General features: G+C 42.3%; 3 protein-coding genes across 3 annotated transcripts in view; all 3 read left to right on the top strand.

Annotated features, from left to right (window-relative positions):
- The first annotated feature begins 1,156 nt into the window (after nt 1-1,156).
- On the top strand, nt 1,157-7,496 carry LOC143015768 (tubulin alpha chain). Its single transcript, XM_076169828.1, has 4 exons — nt 1,157-1,302; nt 5,391-5,613; nt 5,701-5,849; nt 6,266-7,496. Exons 1-4 carry the CDS (start codon nt 1,300-1,302, stop codon nt 7,238-7,240), a joined length of 1,350 nt encoding a protein of 449 aa, XP_076025943.1. The 5' UTR covers nt 1,157-1,299; the 3' UTR covers nt 7,241-7,496.
- Nucleotides 7,497-8,945: 1,449 nt separating this feature from the next.
- pofut2 (protein O-fucosyltransferase 2) lies at nt 8,946-14,112 on the top strand. The gene is made up of 9 exons (XM_076169786.1): nt 8,946-9,208; nt 9,820-10,073; nt 10,245-10,389; nt 10,491-10,601; nt 11,179-11,245; nt 11,941-12,066; nt 12,229-12,409; nt 12,527-12,650; nt 12,978-14,112. Exons 1-9 carry the CDS (start codon nt 9,009-9,011, stop codon nt 13,129-13,131), a joined length of 1,362 nt encoding a protein of 453 aa, XP_076025901.1. The 5' UTR covers nt 8,946-9,008; the 3' UTR covers nt 13,132-14,112.
- A 1,933-nt stretch (nt 14,113-16,045) lies between these two features.
- Nucleotides 16,046-19,126, top strand: part of abca12 (ATP-binding cassette, sub-family A (ABC1), member 12) — a 50,878-nt gene continuing 47,797 nt past the window's right edge. The window contains exons 1-3 of the mRNA XM_076169823.1: nt 16,046-16,267; nt 16,598-16,675; nt 17,385-17,478. Of these exons, the coding sequence (XP_076025938.1) occupies nt 16,610-16,675; nt 17,385-17,478 (160 nt within the window). The 5' untranslated portion in view covers nt 16,046-16,267; nt 16,598-16,609. The remainder of the gene's footprint in view (nt 16,268-16,597; nt 16,676-17,384; nt 17,479-19,126) is intronic.

Raw genomic sequence — 19,126 nt, 5'->3', positions numbered from 1 at the left:
CAATATGTTTCATTACAAAAGAGAGTAGAGGGGCACAATAGAGCATAGTACTGTAATATCAATAAGCATGCATTGCCTATGCCTGTGATCTTTATGTTATAGCCTTAACATGCATTTTAACACAGTTGTGTTTGGCTGAAGTGTGTGTGTGTGTGTGTGTAGGGAAAGGAAGTGTGTTACTTCCTGCCTTATCTGCTTTTTTCTCACAGTCATTAACTTGTGACCTAATTCTATTGTTCGAGGCTATAGGCTGCTTATGTCCCACTGCTAGCCCCCTCACATGTGGCCACAATGCTAATGCTGAGTGAGAGAGATAAAGAGAGACAAAAGAGAGAGAGACAGAGATAATTTGTAACATGTTGAGGTCATGGTATAAATGCAGCACAATATTTCAAACTTTATTGAAACAGACTACTACTCTACAGTGTTATATGTGAACTCAACATCCTCACTAGAATGACTCAGACTTTTTACTCACTGGGTGACTCGCAGTGTTGCAACTACGACCTCTAGAGTTCAACGAAGTTAGGTCTCCTTCTCCAGTAAACACTGGTGTTTGAGGGGTTGGTCTTACGTGCAGGATGTTGGGTGGGACTGCGCACCAACTGTATGTCATGTGCTAATCTTTGAAAAAAATGAAAACTGGCATTGTCTTTGGAAAAGAAAGAATAATAATAATGATAAAAAAACAACAACTTTTTTTATTTGCCTCCTTAAAAGCTGTGAATAAAAATGTGCAAGGATGACGAAATTTGGCTTCTTTAAATCCTCATATATTGTGAAAATGTTCTTTTTGGATAAAGAAAGTTAAAACTAATTAAAAATAGATGATGATCTTGGAAGAAATATAAAAAATTATTCACTCAGTTGTTAGGTGGTAAAAAAACTTGTTAGACACAGAAACGGCAGAAGCATTGTGACTGAAACAAAGTTTTGTTTACAGAGCTTCTTTTTAGTTGCCATTGAAGTGCAAAAGGCAAACAAACGCAGGTTAATTTCCACTCTAAGCATGCAGCACCTTCAGAATGCTCTTGTACCGTCCCCTAGTGGCATTAACACTGCATTGCAACTGAAAGCATGTGACACGCTTTCCGCGCGTGCTTCCTGTGAGGGGGTGGGTGGGCGTGGCCTGCAGTTGGATATAGGCTGATCCACATCCGCGCCACCTGATTACTGACTCACTCGTACCGCATTGAACGACGCTGTGAGACTCCGCCGGGAAAGTCGAGCTCAACATTCGAAAAGCTCCTATTTTATTCACCAATATTTCAAAGAAGCTCCCTCTACTCGACAGTCAAAATGGTAAGTATCCATTTTACGTCTTTCACTTGTCGAAAAGTGCGTTCGTTTGAGTGTTTTGTTGAAGTGAATAGCTTTGCGCGCCCTCATGTTTGTGTGCGTGGAAAATGCGCGGTAAACGTGCTGCTGCCGACCCTCTGGCAGTAATGGAGCCCAGACTCGGTGACTAGCTCAGAGCTGCGTATGTGCGTTTGTCTACAGGCCTGAATCGGCAGCTGTTAAAGATTAACCTACCGTTCTTGCGCATTATGAGAGGAAAACTGTCATCTGATACGCATTTGAACAGATTTAACACGGGCGTCATAGTCTCTGTTGGAGAAGTTATTAATAGCCCATGTTTTCTAATTAGGTTGAGGCCAGTAGACTGTCCCACATAGCCTGTGCTTTTCCACGTTCTTCTCTAATGGAGGCTGTTACGTGTGTTAGAAAATAGGTGAGGTGTGCCTGTGAGCACAAGTAAGGGATCAAGAATAGACGTGTTTACTGTGAAGAGCAGGTATGAAGACTTTCAGGTCCAAACAGCTATTTTCATTTGCAGATCCTGTGTTGGGTTTGGGCGTCTTCAATCTCAGCAGCAATGTTCATGCATGTGGCGCAAAGAACACCGAAGGATTTCAAAATATTCATGGGGCAAGTTTGAGTCATCCTCCATATATGACATCTCACAGGCTATTGACTAGATAATCAACATAATCCCCTCCTCCCCCCATGCTAACCAGCAGACGTTTGAGTCCACCATGTGTCAGTCCAAGGTTTCTGTTAATGATCTAGCTCAACCATCAGGTTAATTGTCTTGTTTATGGCATAAGTAGTGAGTGCACATCTCCACCAACATACAGTAGACTAATTCATTCATGGTACAGCACTCTTTTGAAGATTGAGCCAGGTCAAAGACTTGCAATTCAAAAGTTACTGTTATTGCACCACCAATCAGACTGACGGTACCAAAACTGACTGGTTTCTTCACGTCCAACCTGTCTACCAAGTTTCACTGACATAAAAACAAACACACTGGAAAACAGGAACTCCTCAGCCCTGGCATGCACTTTTTAGCTCATCCAAACATTTGCATTTTGAGTCAATGGTTCCTACATTGGTTTCATAGCTAAAGGATCTCTGTCTGTGCCTATTATAGCATTACAACTATCTTCTGCTTGTTTAGTTGAATGTTTCTGGGTAAAGACACACCCATCTGTACTGTACTGTGTGCACTGCGTAGTATAAACATAATTTGTTAGCAATGTCAATACTTTGGCAGGTTTGACACACCCAGATCACTGTCCAAATGAATCATGTTTTTTTTGTCCCATGCAGTTACCAAGAGCTCTTTGCACATAAAAGAACAGTAGTAAATGGAGGTATTCTTAAGAAATCTGACGCTTGATTCCTGTCAGTCTATCATGGAACAATTACACAAACGCCCATCTATATACAAAATGACAGACAGGAGAATGAAGCCTCAGAAGTACCTAAACTGTTGTGTATCTTTGCCAAACCAGAGAGTTTGATTTAAGTTTACATATAAAAGCATGAAGAGGGTCGCATGAACAAAATTGTCATCAAATCCCGGAACTAAGATAGCGATTCCAGACTCATGGGGACCAAAAGGAAACCATGTGTGGAAGTTGCCGGTAGGAAACTTTGTGCTGGGGACATTAAACAGATCATTCATCACTTCAAGACCTTCAAATATCCATAACAAAGTTCCTTTCCTGTAGAAATCTGATTACATTCAGATGATAGTCTATATATGTTTACGGAACTTTATGTCCTATTTATGTTACAGAAGGTACTCGGCCTCTCATCACCTAACTCTCTCAACCATAATCTCAAACCCATGGGGCGGCCTCTCAAACACGCCTTTCCCCCTTCATAGTAGACACACCCTGACGATGTGAAGTGCAGCAAAAGCAACAAATTGCATTCAGACTGCTGTGTCTCTGGGTTTCCCCCTGCATTTACCAGCAGCACGAGGTGAAAACCTGCCGTCGACCACTAAAGACATGTGGAGATGGCCTGTCAGTGTTTACTGCTAGGTGTCAGGTTGAAGCACTTGTACCGAAATAGCTGCTGCGTAGTACTCTGCTGACCTGGCAACCTGGTCCAGTTTAGGCACGCAGTGGGCAGAGTTTGCTGTGGATGGAAAAACAAGGGAAGGCTATCTGACGCTAATAATCTACAATCTTTTAATCTGTGTTGATCAACACAGATTTTTTTGAAATTTAGTAGAATTAAAAGTAATTTGATGTAATTCTCTGAACCTCCCTTCTCCTTATTGATCCCTCAGCCACTCCCCTGGTCCAGGAGCTCACTCTGGGTCCAGGAGCTCACTCGGGTAGAGGGGAAAGGTTTAAAATAGCCTGACATGAGCCTGAGCAGGAACGGGCCTGAAAGGTTGTCGGTGTTGTGCAGGGTTGAACAGGAGGAGGTAATCGGACATTTAACCTAGTATTTGAATCGGTCAACAAAGCTAATATGGCTTGTATGTTGACGTAATTGCTTCAAAATCAACCGCTCGGTCAGTGGCGTATGTAAGATGTATCTTTTGAAAGACACTAATGTCCCCTATAAAGTTGGAAACCTTTCGCTGATTTTAAGATAAAACGGCTGTGGTTGGGAAGGATTTAGGAATTGTAGCATAGACATGAAGTAGCTACGCCCTCTCTGCTTGAGATAAGAATGAGCTCTTTCCTGATTAAAAAAAAAAAAAAAAAAAAAAAGGTTGGTATGTCATCAGGCAGGCGGTGAATGACCATCCACATGTCAGATAAAGTGGTTGAGGCGTTAATTTTTGTATTTAAGAATGTGCAGTTAAAATAAGTCATGTTGCACACAGTAGTACCTGTTCAACCATTTCCTCTGGTCTCTGTCTGCTTTGTATAGATAGTCTGTCACACTCAGGCAAATATTTCTTTCTCCGTCATGTGGGAGAGGCTGATGCAAATGCACCAATTCATGTAAAGCATAACAAACTCCAGACCGGTATGGATTGCGAGGAAGAGTCATTGTGCTCATCTGCATTTGCGTCATTGGACAGAATGTGTTTCATACCATTGGTCAGTAATTCTACTTCCTTAGCCTGAAGCTTCTTCTCTGAGGCCTTTAGTACTGTGTGGTGAACTCTGTCCACACGGATCTTGTTCAGCTGCTTTCATTCTTTCCTTGAGGGTTCCAGTTTAAGGGCTATTATGTGTTTATGATGTTTGGACTGGCCACACGCATTACAACTACACTTTACCATCCACAATCTTATTTACTTAGCCTGAGCTGTATTTCACTGCTGTCCTGCGCTGTTCTGTCTTGGACTTCCTGGTTGCTGAATGAGTCATGCAGGGCCCTTCTTGTGCCAAGTTTGGCCTGAATGTCGTAATCTGTCCTACATCCTGTGCAAAGGCCCTGAATGACTCTGCGTCTTATAGAAATATGCAGTCTTGCATTCGGCCCTCTGTTTTGTCGTTCCTGAGACTTTGCTTTTTGTCTTGGCGAGCATCCAATCCAATTGAGTTATTGCAAGGTGCCTCTGTGGCGAAACTGTGTGAATCAGTATATTCTCATTGGAGCCTGTCTGCTGTAATCAAAGCCATAGTCATCAGTTGTTCTGAGGCTGAAGATGATAATCTACCCACCATACTTTATCTTTTAGCAAACCTGTAACATGTCTGCCTCTGTCTCCCACGAGAAAATAATTGTTTGAAATGAATGTCGTCTTATAAAACTGAAAGGAAAGACATTGTGGTGTTGCTGTAATGAGGCACAATACAAGCTTCTTTTGAACCATTTTACCTTTTTAAAATTGTAATGATTGGTTGCTCTCTGAATGCCTCTGCAGTTCAGTCAATTCAGTCTTTGCTGTGTCATCCTTAGTGCCACTTTTGAGCCTTCAACTTTTCCCCCAGTCTAAGGGTTTGCTTCCCCCTAGTGGCCGATGTGTTAAGTGACACTTTTGTATATCATTCAAATGTCATTGTTGCTGTAATATATACAAGTTGTTGAGCAGTTGTCTTAAGCATTCTTTAGCATTTCACTTCACTTGTATTCCTCATTTTTGTTCTTCTCACCTCAATGATCCTCTTTACTCTCCTCTCTTCTAGCGCGAATGCATCTCCATCCACGTTGGTCAGGCTGGAGTCCAGATGGGGAATACCTGCTGGGAGCTCTACTGTCTGGAGCATGGGATCCAGCCAGATGGCCAGATGCCCAGCAACAAGCCTATCGGAGGCCACGATGACTCCTTCACCACCTTCTTCAGTAATACTGGGGCTGGGAAGTACGTCCCCAGAGCCATCTTCGTTGACCTGGAACCCACCGTCATTGGTCAGTTTTAATTATTTTGACAAGTTTTAACACACCAGATAAGTCTTCCCTGGATAAATGGTTTACTTTGCTCTTTAAATTTTCCAGATGAGGTGCGCACAGGATCCTACCGGCAGCTCTTTCACCCTGAGCAGCTGATCTCAGGAAAGGAAGATGCAGCCAACAACTATGCTCGTGGACACTACACCATCGGCAAGGAGATCATCGACTCTGTCCTGGACAGGATCCGTAAACTGGTAAGACATTACAGAGGAAATCATCTTTAGGTTTGAATTCACACAAGGCTTTACCTTCCCAAAGAGCTGCATACATGTAACCTCCCACCTTCATCAATACAGTCCATGTGCTCAGCCAATCCTGGATCCTGGCTCACAGACTCTATCAGACAAGACAGTTTACACAGTGATTAGGTAGCCCTGCCCAGGAGGTTATGGAAAGGTTTAGGAATTGAATTGACCATTGAGTGTAGGACGCCTGTCCAGTCCAAGTTTAATATAACAATGTCAACATTCTTGATTATATCTAACAAGAGGGTGAGGCCTCTGTGTAGTACAATGAAATAAAATGACTACGTTTGATCTGTGATTGTCAACAAGCTCCATGATGATTGGCTGCGATCACATGTTTTTAATTTGTCTTTCTAAAACTCTAGGCTGATCAGTGCACTGGTCTCCAAGGCTTCCTGGTCTTCCATTCATTCGGTGGTGGTACTGGCTCTGGTTTCACATCACTGCTAATGGAGAGACTCTCTGTTGACTTTGGCAAGAAGTCCAAGCTTGAGTTTGCCATCTACCCAGCCCCCCAGGTGTCGACAGCCGTGGTGGAGCCCTACAACTCCATCCTGACCACCCACACCACCCTGGAGCACTCCGACTGTGCCTTCATGGTGGACAATGAGGCCATCTACGACATCTGCCGTAGGAACCTCGACATTGAACGTCCATCCTACACCAACCTGAACAGGCTCATCAGCCAGATAGTCTCTTCTATCACAGCTTCACTCCGCTTTGATGGAGCCCTGAATGTGGACCTGACAGAGTTCCAGACCAACTTGGTGCCCTACCCTCGTATCCACTTCCCTCTGGCCACCTACGCCCCAGTCATCTCTGCTGAGAAAGCCTACCATGAGCAGCTGTCAGTGGCTGAGATCACCAACGCCTGCTTTGAGCCAGCCAATCAGATGGTGAAGTGTGACCCTCGTCACGGTAAATACATGGCCTGCTGTCTGCTGTACCGTGGTGATGTGGTGCCCAAAGACGTCAATGTGGCCATCGCAGCCATCAAGACCAAGCGTTCCATCCAGTTTGTGGACTGGTGTCCTACAGGCTTCAAGGTGGGCATCAACTACCAGCCCCCTACAGTGGTTCCTGGTGGAGACCTGGCCAAGGTCCAGAGGGCAGTCTGCATGCTGAGCAACACCACAGCCATCGCTGAGGCCTGGGCCCGACTTGACCACAAGTTCGACCTCATGTATGCCAAGAGGGCCTTTGTCCACTGGTATGTTGGGGAGGGCATGGAAGAGGGCGAATTCTCAGAGGCCAGAGAAGATATGGCTGCTCTGGAGAAGGATTATGAAGAGGTGGGAATTGACTCGTTTGAAGAGGATGAAGAGGGTGAGGAGTATTAGATGTGTTCAGAAGTCATTTACTGGATATTTTCAGGATCAAAATTCATTGTGTAAAGTGATATTTTGGTTACTTTTTATTTACACACACTATAAAATTACCTTTAAAGTTGATTTGTGCCGTTACATTTCACTTTAGATTTAGTTTTATGGCGGCTATCAGTTCTTTTGTTTCTTTTTTTTTTTTTTTTTTTTAGATACACCATTGTACAATGATCTACGTTTTATAATGTTGCTCATTAAACTTCCTCCCAAAATATCCTCTTTTCATTCTTTGTCTCGGTCAGAAGCCATTCCTCCATTTATTTTTAATGCTACATTAATACTCGGATGTCACAATGTCTGGTCAGTTTGTGTTATTTCATCTGGGGCAACGGCTCATATTTGATCTTTCACTAGCCTATATTCTTGAGATACGAGTGTTTTCCCTTCCCCTCTGTGGGACAAGTTACTTCCTTGAGCTCAAAGGTTTTTCCCGAATCAAGATTCCACCAGTAGGAGGCGCCGCCAGAAGCCGTTCCATGCGGACCGGGACCCACAGCCAAAACAGAAGGCTATGTTTCAAAAGACGGGGCTTGTCTATTGTGACCTGCGACGCTTCTACTGCTTTTACAGTAATGGTTTAGTGAGGGAAACGCAGAGACCAATTGCATGCAAGTTAAGCCATCCCACGTGATACTCTCAGCCAATCAGGTTTGTTCGTTTTGGCGGTAAACATTTCGATTCTACAAGCAGACAGGTGATTGCGTTAGTGGCGGAAGTTAAAGGCGGAAGAAGAAAAACAAAGGTAAGTGAAAACTAAGATATACAGACTACTGAGCAGGAGAAAGTTGAGAAACGAGTGAGACGGAGAAAGGGAGAGAAAAATGGCGCTGTCAAAAAAAAAAGTCGACAGCGAAAATAGACCATTTAATCCAGAATGAACGGATTCGTTTCTGTCAATACTTCCCAAGGGGAGCTCGAAACCAGTGTCTCATATCTTCAGAAACGGTGGCCCGTCGTTCTTAAATGTGCCAATGTTAAACGGAATTATGAGATAAAACATATGTAGGTGTCGAACAAACATAGCCGCTAAAATTTGAAGTGAGGTCTCAGAAAACAAGTGGTCTTGGAGCCCAATATGAGCAGAGTCGATGTTGAGTTATTATCTGTGAAATAAGTTGAGACTTAGGCAAGACGTGAAACAGACAATGGGTAAATTCAAGCTCTTACGTGACAAATATTGTCAAAACGTTTTTGAATCGTACTGAATTCATTTGATTTGACAGTCGGGTATTGATTACTGCAGATGTTGATGCAACAAGGATACTTAAATATCGCACTCAATAGTGAGACATGATTTTCCGGACCTTTGCTTCAAGAAATGTTCTCTGCTGGACCTCCTTAAATTTTAGTTGAATCCCCCTGATCTAGCGTTTACATTTACAGTGTGACCGTCATAAAACGAGTACACCTACTAGCCAATCTGCCTTCATCGGCACTAAAACGTGTATGTTGATATCAAGATATGTTTACGTGAACAAGTTACAAGCGAAATGCTACTTGAATGTGTTTTTGGTATTAAACTGTCCATCCAAATTCCTCAGGTTAGTAACTGAGACAACAGGTTCAGATTGATAGAAAGCCGTTGCCGGGTGACACTGGTGTACAGATGTTACACTTTCTATTTCTATAGTTTGTTAAAACACAAACATATCAACAGAACTCACCTCCGTGTTGTGTCGCGGCTGTCGAACGGTTGCTCAGCAACAGTACAGACGCTTTCTCCCGGATGTGCGTGGCTGAAAGGGGAAACATGGCGCACAGAGCACAGAGCAGACCGGTGATGTCTGTTGTTCCGCCGCGCTCGTTCCTCTCCTTGTGTCTGTGTTTGTGTGCGTCTGTTTCTGCACTGGAGGGAGTAAACACCGGGGATGCATTCAGCGCGAGCTTCACGGCCACGGCACCCATGGGTGCTGCCCGGGAGATACGGTGAGACTGTGCGGAACTCGGTGCTAGTTAGCAAGCAGCCGTTAGCCAAAGCCAAAGAGATGTTTACAGCCTAGTTTAGACTTTCCACGGTAGAACTTAAATGTCGTATATTTAGAGGAGCACCGTTGCGCTTTGTTGTAATGAATCTGGCTGCACAAAGGAGCGACGGAGCGGCACTGAACGCTCTTGTTTCTGCTGCTCTTTGTCAACACAAACGCTTCACTACTGACACTAAATACATCTTAAATTCTGAATGATGAGGCTTTGACTGTTATCATGTTGCAAACTGTGTGTTAATGATTATATTGATCGAAGTAAGTTAGTACGGACCTTATACCGTTACTCCAGATAATAGCGACATTTGTTTGATTGTGTTAATGTACCATGGTGATGATATCTGATTTAAAATGACTTAAAGCTACATTATATCACTTGTGAATAACACCTTTTTTGGTAGAATTTGATGAATTCCTCCTGACATCCCAATAGGAGTCCATACATTGAGTCCTCCGTGTCTTTGTAGCGCCTCCTACTGTTAGAATCTGAGTTTAGAAGAACCTTGTAGCCGATATACATTCTGTTTACCTCAATCGCTACTGTTCTACTCTTAGGTATCTATTGTATGATGTGAACCCGCCAGAGGGTTTCAACCTGCGGCGAGATGTTTACATACGCATGGCATCCCTGGTGAAGACTCTGAGGAAGGAGGGGGATGACTGGGTCCTTGTGCTCCCACCCTGGGGTCGCCTCTACCACTGGCAGAGTCCAGACATCCATCAGGTTCGCATCCCATGGGGAGAGTTCTTCAGCCTCACGAGCCTGCAGGCCAACGTGCCCGTCATAGAATACGAGGAGTTCATTGCTGGTGAGGCTTTTATTTTGGTGACTCAGGCTAAAAAGTATGATTCATATACAACATTTATATGTATTTGGCATTGAAACTTACTACACAATTGTTTGATGATCACTGTGTTATTACATCTCTGTGCCTTACACTCTGAGTCCCTCAGTTGTGTTGTTGTTCTCTTGTGCCCAGAGAATGGAGGCCCGTTCATAGACCAGGTTCTGCTCCTTCAGAACTATGCTGAGGGATGGACTGATGGGAAATGGGAGGAGAAGGTGGACGAGCGGCCCTGCATTGAAAAGTTGATGTACTCCAAAGATAAACAGGGATACTACAGGTAGAGAAATAAAATGCACACAACACATAAAGTGGAATTCATTGGAATTACAGTGGGAATGCTGTGTTCTGATGCCTGCACCTGTCCTGTGTGTTTCTAAGGGGCTGGTTCTGGGGCTACGAGGAGACCAGAGCTCGGCATGTAATGTGTTTATCAGCTCAAGGCCACGCCTCCATCATGGCTCCAGTTCTTCAGAAAAACATCACAGTCACGTGAGTCGTCAGCCCAGCCTGTTCAATGACATCGTGTTCTATTCCATTTCCTATGTGTCAAATGTGGTAAAGTTTGCTAACAGTATCTCTTCCTACACCTGGAATAGCTATGGAAGATTTCAGTGTGGGCTTGCAGGACACAAAGTAAATGCAAATTATGCAGTGTACCTGAAAACATTGCTGTGTAAGAGTAAATAAAGGACATTCAATCATTTTCTGTGTCACCTTTTGCATTTAGGCTCACTACTCAAAAGGTCTGAGATGCAATTCAGCAAAGGTCGATACAGTTTATATGAATACATTTTGCTGTTTGGCAGACTTGGCTGTTTCAGTGAAGCAATACATTATGGAGCTTTTGCACCTTTGGACTTATCAGGTTATACATTTGTTTCTCAGCCAAAAAACACCAAGCTTTCTATTCCGTCTGGACAATAGGTGCTGTGACTGACAGCTGAGCCTGAGATCCCTATGTGACTTCATGACTGTTGCTCTGATTTTGCTGCTGTGCTTCACAGTGCAGTTTGTTTTCTCACACATTGACTGTAACGATCCTGTTTGTGTGCTGGGGTTTTTGCAGATCAGTTATGCTGGACAGAGCAGAGACACTCCTCCATGATCACTATGCTGGCAAGGACTACTGGGAGGTAAAGTCAAGTTAGGAAACCAATGTCAACCGAACCTGTACCGTAGTTCTGTACACAGATGTAGTGGAAGAATGGTCTGTACTGTCCATTTCAAACATAAAACAACAGCTTCACCTTCTTGAAAGTGATCATATGAAACATATTCCACAAGACACATAAACAGGTATTCTACAAGATCAATGCGTAATGATGTGTGATGGGAAAATGCAGATGTGATTGCCCAATTTGAGCACTAGAGGGAGGCAACAGTCAGCAGGGCTTGATGTCAAACTCTTCACTTAACCATAAGGTAACCTGCTGATATCTGGTATAAAAAGTAAAAAAATGTATTTTGTACGTATAGCCTTGTTGCCTGTCACAGCCATCACCATACAGATCTTATGGAGATGGTTGGAATTCCTTTCTCTCATGGATCATGTCATATGATGTCTGTAATTATGTCATCTTCCCATCACGTGAGTGTTTGTCAACATGAGGGTTACATCATTACAGACCTGGCTCGTGACACTAATTGGCCCTCATCCTCCGTTGCGCAACCTTTCTTGTCATCTCTCATAGGTAGATCTCATGATGTTTCACTGGTCTCACCAAAGACAATATGTATAAAGAAAATGTAGATCTCTTAGCCAAAGCAGTTCAGGGACACCATATTGTCTGTAAAGTGATGTGTGTGAGTTGTGTGTGTGTGTTTTCAGACCCGTCGCAGCATGGTGTTTTCCAAGCATCTGCGACTCATAGGAGACGACTTCAGGGCCAAATACCTGAACTCCACAGATGACAGAGACCAGACCGTATACTCTGAGGACTGGACCCGCATGAAGGTTAGCCAGCCTGTCTGTCCATGGATTCATTGGCTCCAGGATATTACAGTTAACCTTTCTTTGAATCATTTATTGATGCTTATAACAACAGCTAACATGATTATCCAAACATCAGATTTAGTAAGAAATCAATGGAGACATCTGCTGTGCTTCCTCCTTAAGGCCAAGCTGGGCTCGGCTAAAGGTGGTCCATACCTGGGGGTCCACCTGCGACGGAAGGACTTCATCTGGGGCCACAGAGAGGATGTGCCCAGCCTCAAAGGAGCAGTCAAAAAGATCCGCAGCCTGATGAAGAAGCACAAACTAGACAAAGTGTTCGTGGCAACAGACGCAGATGGTGAAGGTGAACATCGGTATTTTCTAAGATAACCCTAGTGGATGTCATGGTTAGTAGTTTGTAATTGCTGTAGTGGTAGCAGATCTATACTGATTAAATCTTCCGTACTTCAATCCCACATAGAACTGGAGGAGCTGAAAAGAATGTTGCCAGACATGGTGCGTTTCGAAGCCTCCTGGGAGGATCTGGAGCTGCTTAAAGACGGGGGAGTGGCCATCATCGACCAGTGGATCTGTGCTCACGCAAGGTAAAGGAATACTTTGACATCAGTTCTTGATAACAAAGGAGTAGCTTTTGGAGTAGCATTAGGGATACATCATGTAATGAGAGTGTTTGGAAATGGTGTACTTAAGTAATAAACCAGGACAGGTGCCAATAAAGTAAAATTATAAATATTAATCCCTACATTATACGTATTTGGTGTTGGAATATTGGCATGAATGTCAATATTGTGTATCTGCCTGTGGCTAAGTAGAACATCCAGACCATCTCTTATCTCTTATTCTATTGTATTTTATGCTCAAATGCTTCTCTCATCACTGTGTACTCTTTCACTATTTCATCCTCCTTCCAGGGTCTTCATAGGAACATCTGTGTCCACCTTCTCTTTCCGGATCCACGAAGAAAGGGAGATTTTAGGCTTCGACCCCAAAACGACCTACAATCGTTTCTGCGGGGACACTGAGAAAGAGTGCGAACAGCCCACACACTGGAAAATAGTTTACTGATGCCACTTCATCCGTCGTGACTTTGCTGACACAAGTGCCAATAAGCAGTGTTTAAAGTGTATCTTTGTACGTGAACAGGACACACACCCGGTATTTTAACTGTTTTATATGTTTTGTAATTCTTGTGTTTTTTTTTTTTTAAATGTTTTTCCAGAGCTGTGCAATCAGGTCTGTAGTGACCACTGTGACTGAGAGGATCCAGCTGTCTAAAGCCGCGTTTCTGTAGTATTCATCACTTTAATCATTGTAGTTTCATGCCACCAGGTATGTGACATCGTTTCCCTTATTTATTATGAATGCGGCAACACTGGTGAGAAAAGACTATAGAGGACACTGTCCCGCTGCGTCACCAGGACGTCCTCAGTGTCTCAGTTTGTGAGTTTGAAGTAATGAGGCCTATAATTTCAGTCAAGCATATTTATCTGAAAGGGACTTTTTTCACAGATGAAAGCACATATTTACAAAGAAGTATTAAGAGATCATAAATACAGTATTTAAGACATTTTTATAATGAAAATGAACAACCAGATAGAGCCTTGTGATCCCAAACTCGCACACATTTCCTGTCTGCTTCTGTCCCCCTGCATTTCTGTGCTTTTGTACAATTAAGTTCACATTTCCGTACCTTTAGTATTAACCTTTGTTACACAGGATAGTGTTAAATCACCGTCAGCACTGCATTAGCTAGGATCTGTGACTCAAACCAGGTTAATCGGCGTCATACATAAAGATTTCAAACTACTTTAAGTGAGGCTTTCCTCTTTCTGCTGTAATTATTACTTATAACAACAACTTTTGTTGAGAGACAATAATTGTGACAGATGAGATCCTGTCACCTGTCACCAGCATTATAGACCGACCAAGCTGTTTCTCTGCCCCACACCCTGTTCAGTTTCATTTTGTCTTCTGGCCTGATTTGTGCTCGTATGATTTCCCTGTTACCTGAAAGCAAGTTAAGGTTTCACTATGGCTGAAAATAAATGTGCCAAAATGACAACAAGGGTTTGTTTTTGTTGCTCAGGTGTTCCTGTCTTTATCAGTCAATACTTAATGTGATTATTTAAGGAATGTTGTTCATCCAACCGGGTGCATTTTAATCTCTGGCGTCCATCTTCGTCTGTCTGTCACAGCGATAACGTGAACGGTTAATCTGAAATAGATCAAATTTTGGCAGGTTGATAAGGTTTATGACCTTCAGGTTCATGACCTTTTTCTTTTTTCATCCATCTGTTGGTGGCGCAGTAAGAACCACTTTCACTTTCAACATTTATAGTGTTCTAACTTATGAAACGCACGTCATAGAATCAAAAATCTAGCCAGATAAAAGCTCAAATGTGTGTTTTTAATGTTCCATTACTATTTTTAACCAAAGTGGAATGGGAAGGACTCATTCAACAAATGGTCTTGTGATTTCTACAGCCACAATCCAAATTTGTTGTGCAGAGTAGGCGTGTTCATATCTAATAACTATTACACTGCAGTCTCACTTATATGTCTTCTTTTTGTTCTTTGTTGCCATGGGGAAATAGAAGTAAAGTTTAAGTTCAGGTTCTCCGTCATTGTGGAGACCTGCATGCTATTGTCAGATTTGATCTTGTTCATACATTCAGTACGGAATGAAACAAACCCTGGTTGATTTCCCTGATGATACTTTCGATGTCTTCACTTTAATCAGAATCAGAATCAGAATCGCTTTATTCGCCAATTAAGTTTACACTTAAGAGGAATTTGCTCTGGTCCTAGTTGTGAACGTATAACATATAAAGAAGACAACAAGAAACAACATATAAAACAACAGATAAGACAACATATTTAAACCAACATATAGGAACAGCAGCTCGGCGAATAATTAAATTAAAAACACACTAAATTAAATAAGTTTAATTAATCTAATAGGTGGTTCTCACCAAACCAGAATGTTTCATAACGCTCACTGCTTTGCCATTGTGTAAGAATGCATCTATGGAAAGTATGACAAAAAAATCACGTGGCAGAAGGTATTTGAAGAAGTTTGACCAGAAAGACATAACTGAACTATTGGAGGAAGGAAAAATGGACAAAGGTCACATTCTGCTTGTGTTTGTATGCTGATGTTTGTGTGTGTGTGTGAGAGAGAGAGAGACAAATGACCTTTGGCTAAATCAACATTTAATACTTAATAGAAATATAGCTGAGTAAACTAAAACGTGTTGCATAGCTGAAAGGCTGTGGTAAAGGAGATCATGATGTGTGAATCCCTGCTGGGTTTGAAAGCTTCCCTGCCCGTGGATCCCCTTCCCATGATAGAGACGTCATTTTCCCTGTAGAGAACCCTGCAGTACACACAACAACTCGTTTGGGTGTACATCATGTTCCAGATCCTGGCTCCTCTGAGTCCAAACAGCAATGTCTTAACCAGAACGACTGAACTCCAATCGTTCTAAGCTACAATATAAGACATAGGTCGAAATTGCTTCAATATGTCTATGATTATCCTTCATATCCTATATTCCATATTCACACACAGGTGCAAATTCCAAAGAAAAATCTAATTTAAAAGAGGTCAAACAGTATGTAAACTCAGTACAATACTCAAAAAGATTAATTTATGCTCTTTATTGATGTTATTTTGTATGAATTGTCCCCCTGGTGTTGAGTGTTTATTCTATAAATGAGTACTTGTTATATGTGTAATATTGCACCGTTTTCGTACACGTTCTTTTGTGTTTGTGGTTTAAATACGCACTGTCACGGTACATTAATATTCAGATCATAATACTTCAGTGGAAGCTTCAAGCGTGTGCGAAGGTGAGCGCGTGTCTATGTCTGTATGTGTGTGTGTGAGTTTGAGTGGGTGTGAGTTCCCACGAACCGAGGTCACATGCACCTGCTTGTTCCCCCACCTGTTCACGCCCTCTCGCGCAGCTTCACCTTTCCTCCTCAGCAGGTCTCATCTCCCTCACTTACAGGAGACAGCACAGGTGGATACAGTGACTCGGACCTTCATTCTTCTCCCCATCGTCACAAACTCGCGGCGGATTTGTTTTTGTTTTCCTTCTCCCTACTAGCGGACGTAATGCCTCTGCCAGCGCGCGCTGCCGCGAGCTAACCGCCGATACGCACACGTACGATCCATTAGAAGAGGAGACGCAGACAGGTGGGCGCTGCTTCCTTTAGCCGTGTACATGATGAAGATGGGACGTAAATAAATAAAATCGCCGTCATATTTATGTTTAAAGGTTAGAAGGCGGTTGGAACTCAAGTCAGGAATAGTTTAGACTTATAAATAGTTAGCAATCAAAGCTAAGTGTCTTAATGGTTCAGTTCAAATTGCATAGTCCAGCTTTTTTACTTGCCAAGTTTGTTGAACAATTCCCCTTTTACAGACTTCTCTTCCCTCTGAAATGTCACCCAATGTGGTATTTAACTGTGAATCAAAGTTTCCTTCTTTCTTCATTCTTTCCAAATCGTTCCTTCTGTCCTCCAGCCTCCACCACCGATGGCCTTCATCCAGCAGCTCCGGCTTCTGCTCTGGAAAAATGGCCTTGGTGTCATCAGACGGCCGGTAAATGACCTTTATATTCTTTACCTTCTAGAATTCTAATGTGTTAAGTCTCCTGGTCAGTAGAGATCAGATCAGTTATGCATTCTATCTCATGAAAGCCACAAACTCTCATTATCTTCAATTGTCCTCCAGGAAAACAATCAAAATGAATAACAACAGCCTTATTTTGCCAAAGTCCTCTGCGGAAAATATTATATTTAGCTGTCATCTTTCAAATATTGAGATTTTGACAAAAGACCAAAACAATTTAATAGATGAATTATTGACAAATTGATTGTTTGTTACTCTTCTGTTAACTACGAGAATTTTAAGAAGGACAAGTAAGAATCAAAGTAGAAAATATTATTTGTCCCTTTGTGTCTTTCTTCTAAGACTCAATATCACCTGTGAGATCAATGAAAATACTGTTTGTGGACTGAAATTCCATGTTTACGTATATTTGTTGAAACAGGATTTGGCATAGTACACAAGAGTCAATATAAAGTACATTAAGTGTTGACATTGAACTGTCTTGGTTTAAGCAAAGACAAAGACAATTCCCATTTTAAAACATCAGACATTGGGAGTTATTTCAGGCCTTCTGCATGGTTTGAAAATTGAAAGAGTAAGAGTCGAGGAATGTGCTTTAGCTTTTCAGAAGGACTGTAATAGTTGTTGCAGGTGCGGAGACAAAGAATTTGTCTTGTCTAATTGTCACTTTGTCTTTCAGGTGTGGTCACTGACTCTCATCATCTGGCCTGTGATCATCTTCATCATCATGGCCGTCACCCGTCAGCAATTCCCTGCGGATAAGATAGACGCATGTAAGTGTAACGTTTTGCACATCAAACACACATTTCGTGAACCATAGAGATTTGAACAAAGTCAAATCTCAATATAAATCATAAGACAACCCGGTGCGATGTGAATTATGTAACAGGTGGATTGTTAAGAAATGTTCCATGTACGTACATCTGTGCTAAGATGCTCTCACAGATGAAAGCATTCTTTTAACGTGGCGTCACAAATGCAATCGGAACATTAATCTGCATACTGTTCTATTGTATGATCTATTGTTTCTACACTTCAAAGAGCACAGAAGAACAGGAAATACATTTTGCCTTCTGTCTCTTTAACATTCCAAATGTTCCCAGTGTAAGATATTTTTAAGAAGAAGTCAATTCCAATATGTCAATATTACGAAATTCAAATCTTGACTGGACAAACGCTGCTGGTGGTTTGCTTCACATACCAACAGCTGAGGACGCATGGAAAGCAAACTTTAAAGAATAACCCCTCGGATCTGACAAACATTTGCACATGACCTCAAACCTGAGGGGAATAAAGGGAGAGTTCGTTGGTGACGGGAGAGCCTCATAAACACACATTTGTACTTTTGTGTCGCTGTGGCCTGCGAGCCCTTGTGCAGGACCGGCTGGGAGCTGAACAATCACCCTTGGCGGGAGGGGCAGAGCTTTATCTCTGTCGTTGTCCAATAAATGTAGTTGTCTAACAAATAAGTTGCCGCCTACTTACCGTATTACACCAAATCGTGCCAAATGGTGTAACCCACCATTTTTTTTGTCTTTCTGGAGATACGATTCTATAGATGTGTGTAATATGATAATCCCAGCCGGCCCCTATGTGATGACCTGTCCCTCCCACATCCCATCCTATCTGCTCCGTTGTTGTTTTTGTACAAACCAAAGCAAAGTAGGTGACCACACCCCAAACTGGTAACAAAGCTGCGTACTCGATCAACCCACACCGGACCAGATCCTCCTGATTAAACGATAAGCGGGGAGCCAACAAAACAAAACATGACCGAAAGTCACCTCTGAGGAAAAAAAGACACACAGTCCAATAAAAGTGCAGCCATTCAACTTTTCTGTATGAATATTAGGGAAACAAACCCTTTGTCATAATAGAGACGTAAGTGAACAGACGTATTGTTCTTAAATGGGTTAAGTTCATACTATCTTGTTTTCATGTTGGGTGTCACAAACCTGTTTCCACATCATATTAAATAACTTGTAACTTAAGTTTCATGGGCGATGTGCGGTTGTACGCACTTCTACCTCATGAGAAAATCAATAGTTTGATGTGTTGCCTTGATCTCCAGTGGTACGGAGTTGTTTGAGTATCCATCCATTTGTTTTTCAATGTTTACAATCCATAAATGTTTATTAGTAGAGATCTTACTTGGTTAAAATGAATCCTTGGTTAAATGATGATTGAAGTCAGTGATTTACCTCCAAAGCTGTTCTTAAAGTAAGTGTGGCCGGACGATGTGACTGTGAAAAAGTACACGTCTAACTATTTCACAAAAGCGGCAATGCTGTTGGTCCAAAATGATGTCAATATGCAAAATATTCTGTTGGTCCCTGAAGCTCCCAGGAGATCAGCAGCTAAGACCTCAAAGCATCTCATTCAAGTTCTGCACTCTTCCTCTATTATGAGTTATTACACATT

Source organism: Genypterus blacodes, unplaced genomic scaffold, assembly GCF_046128005.1.
Source record: "Genypterus blacodes isolate CSIRO-AG114 ecotype Tasmania unplaced genomic scaffold, CSIRO-AGI_Gbla_v1 ptg000214l_1, whole genome shotgun sequence".
Lineage (NCBI taxonomy): Eukaryota > Metazoa > Chordata > Actinopteri > Ophidiiformes > Ophidiidae > Genypterus > Genypterus blacodes.
Note: the sequence above shows the minus strand (reverse complement) of the source record. Positions and strands in the feature narration are given on the sequence as shown.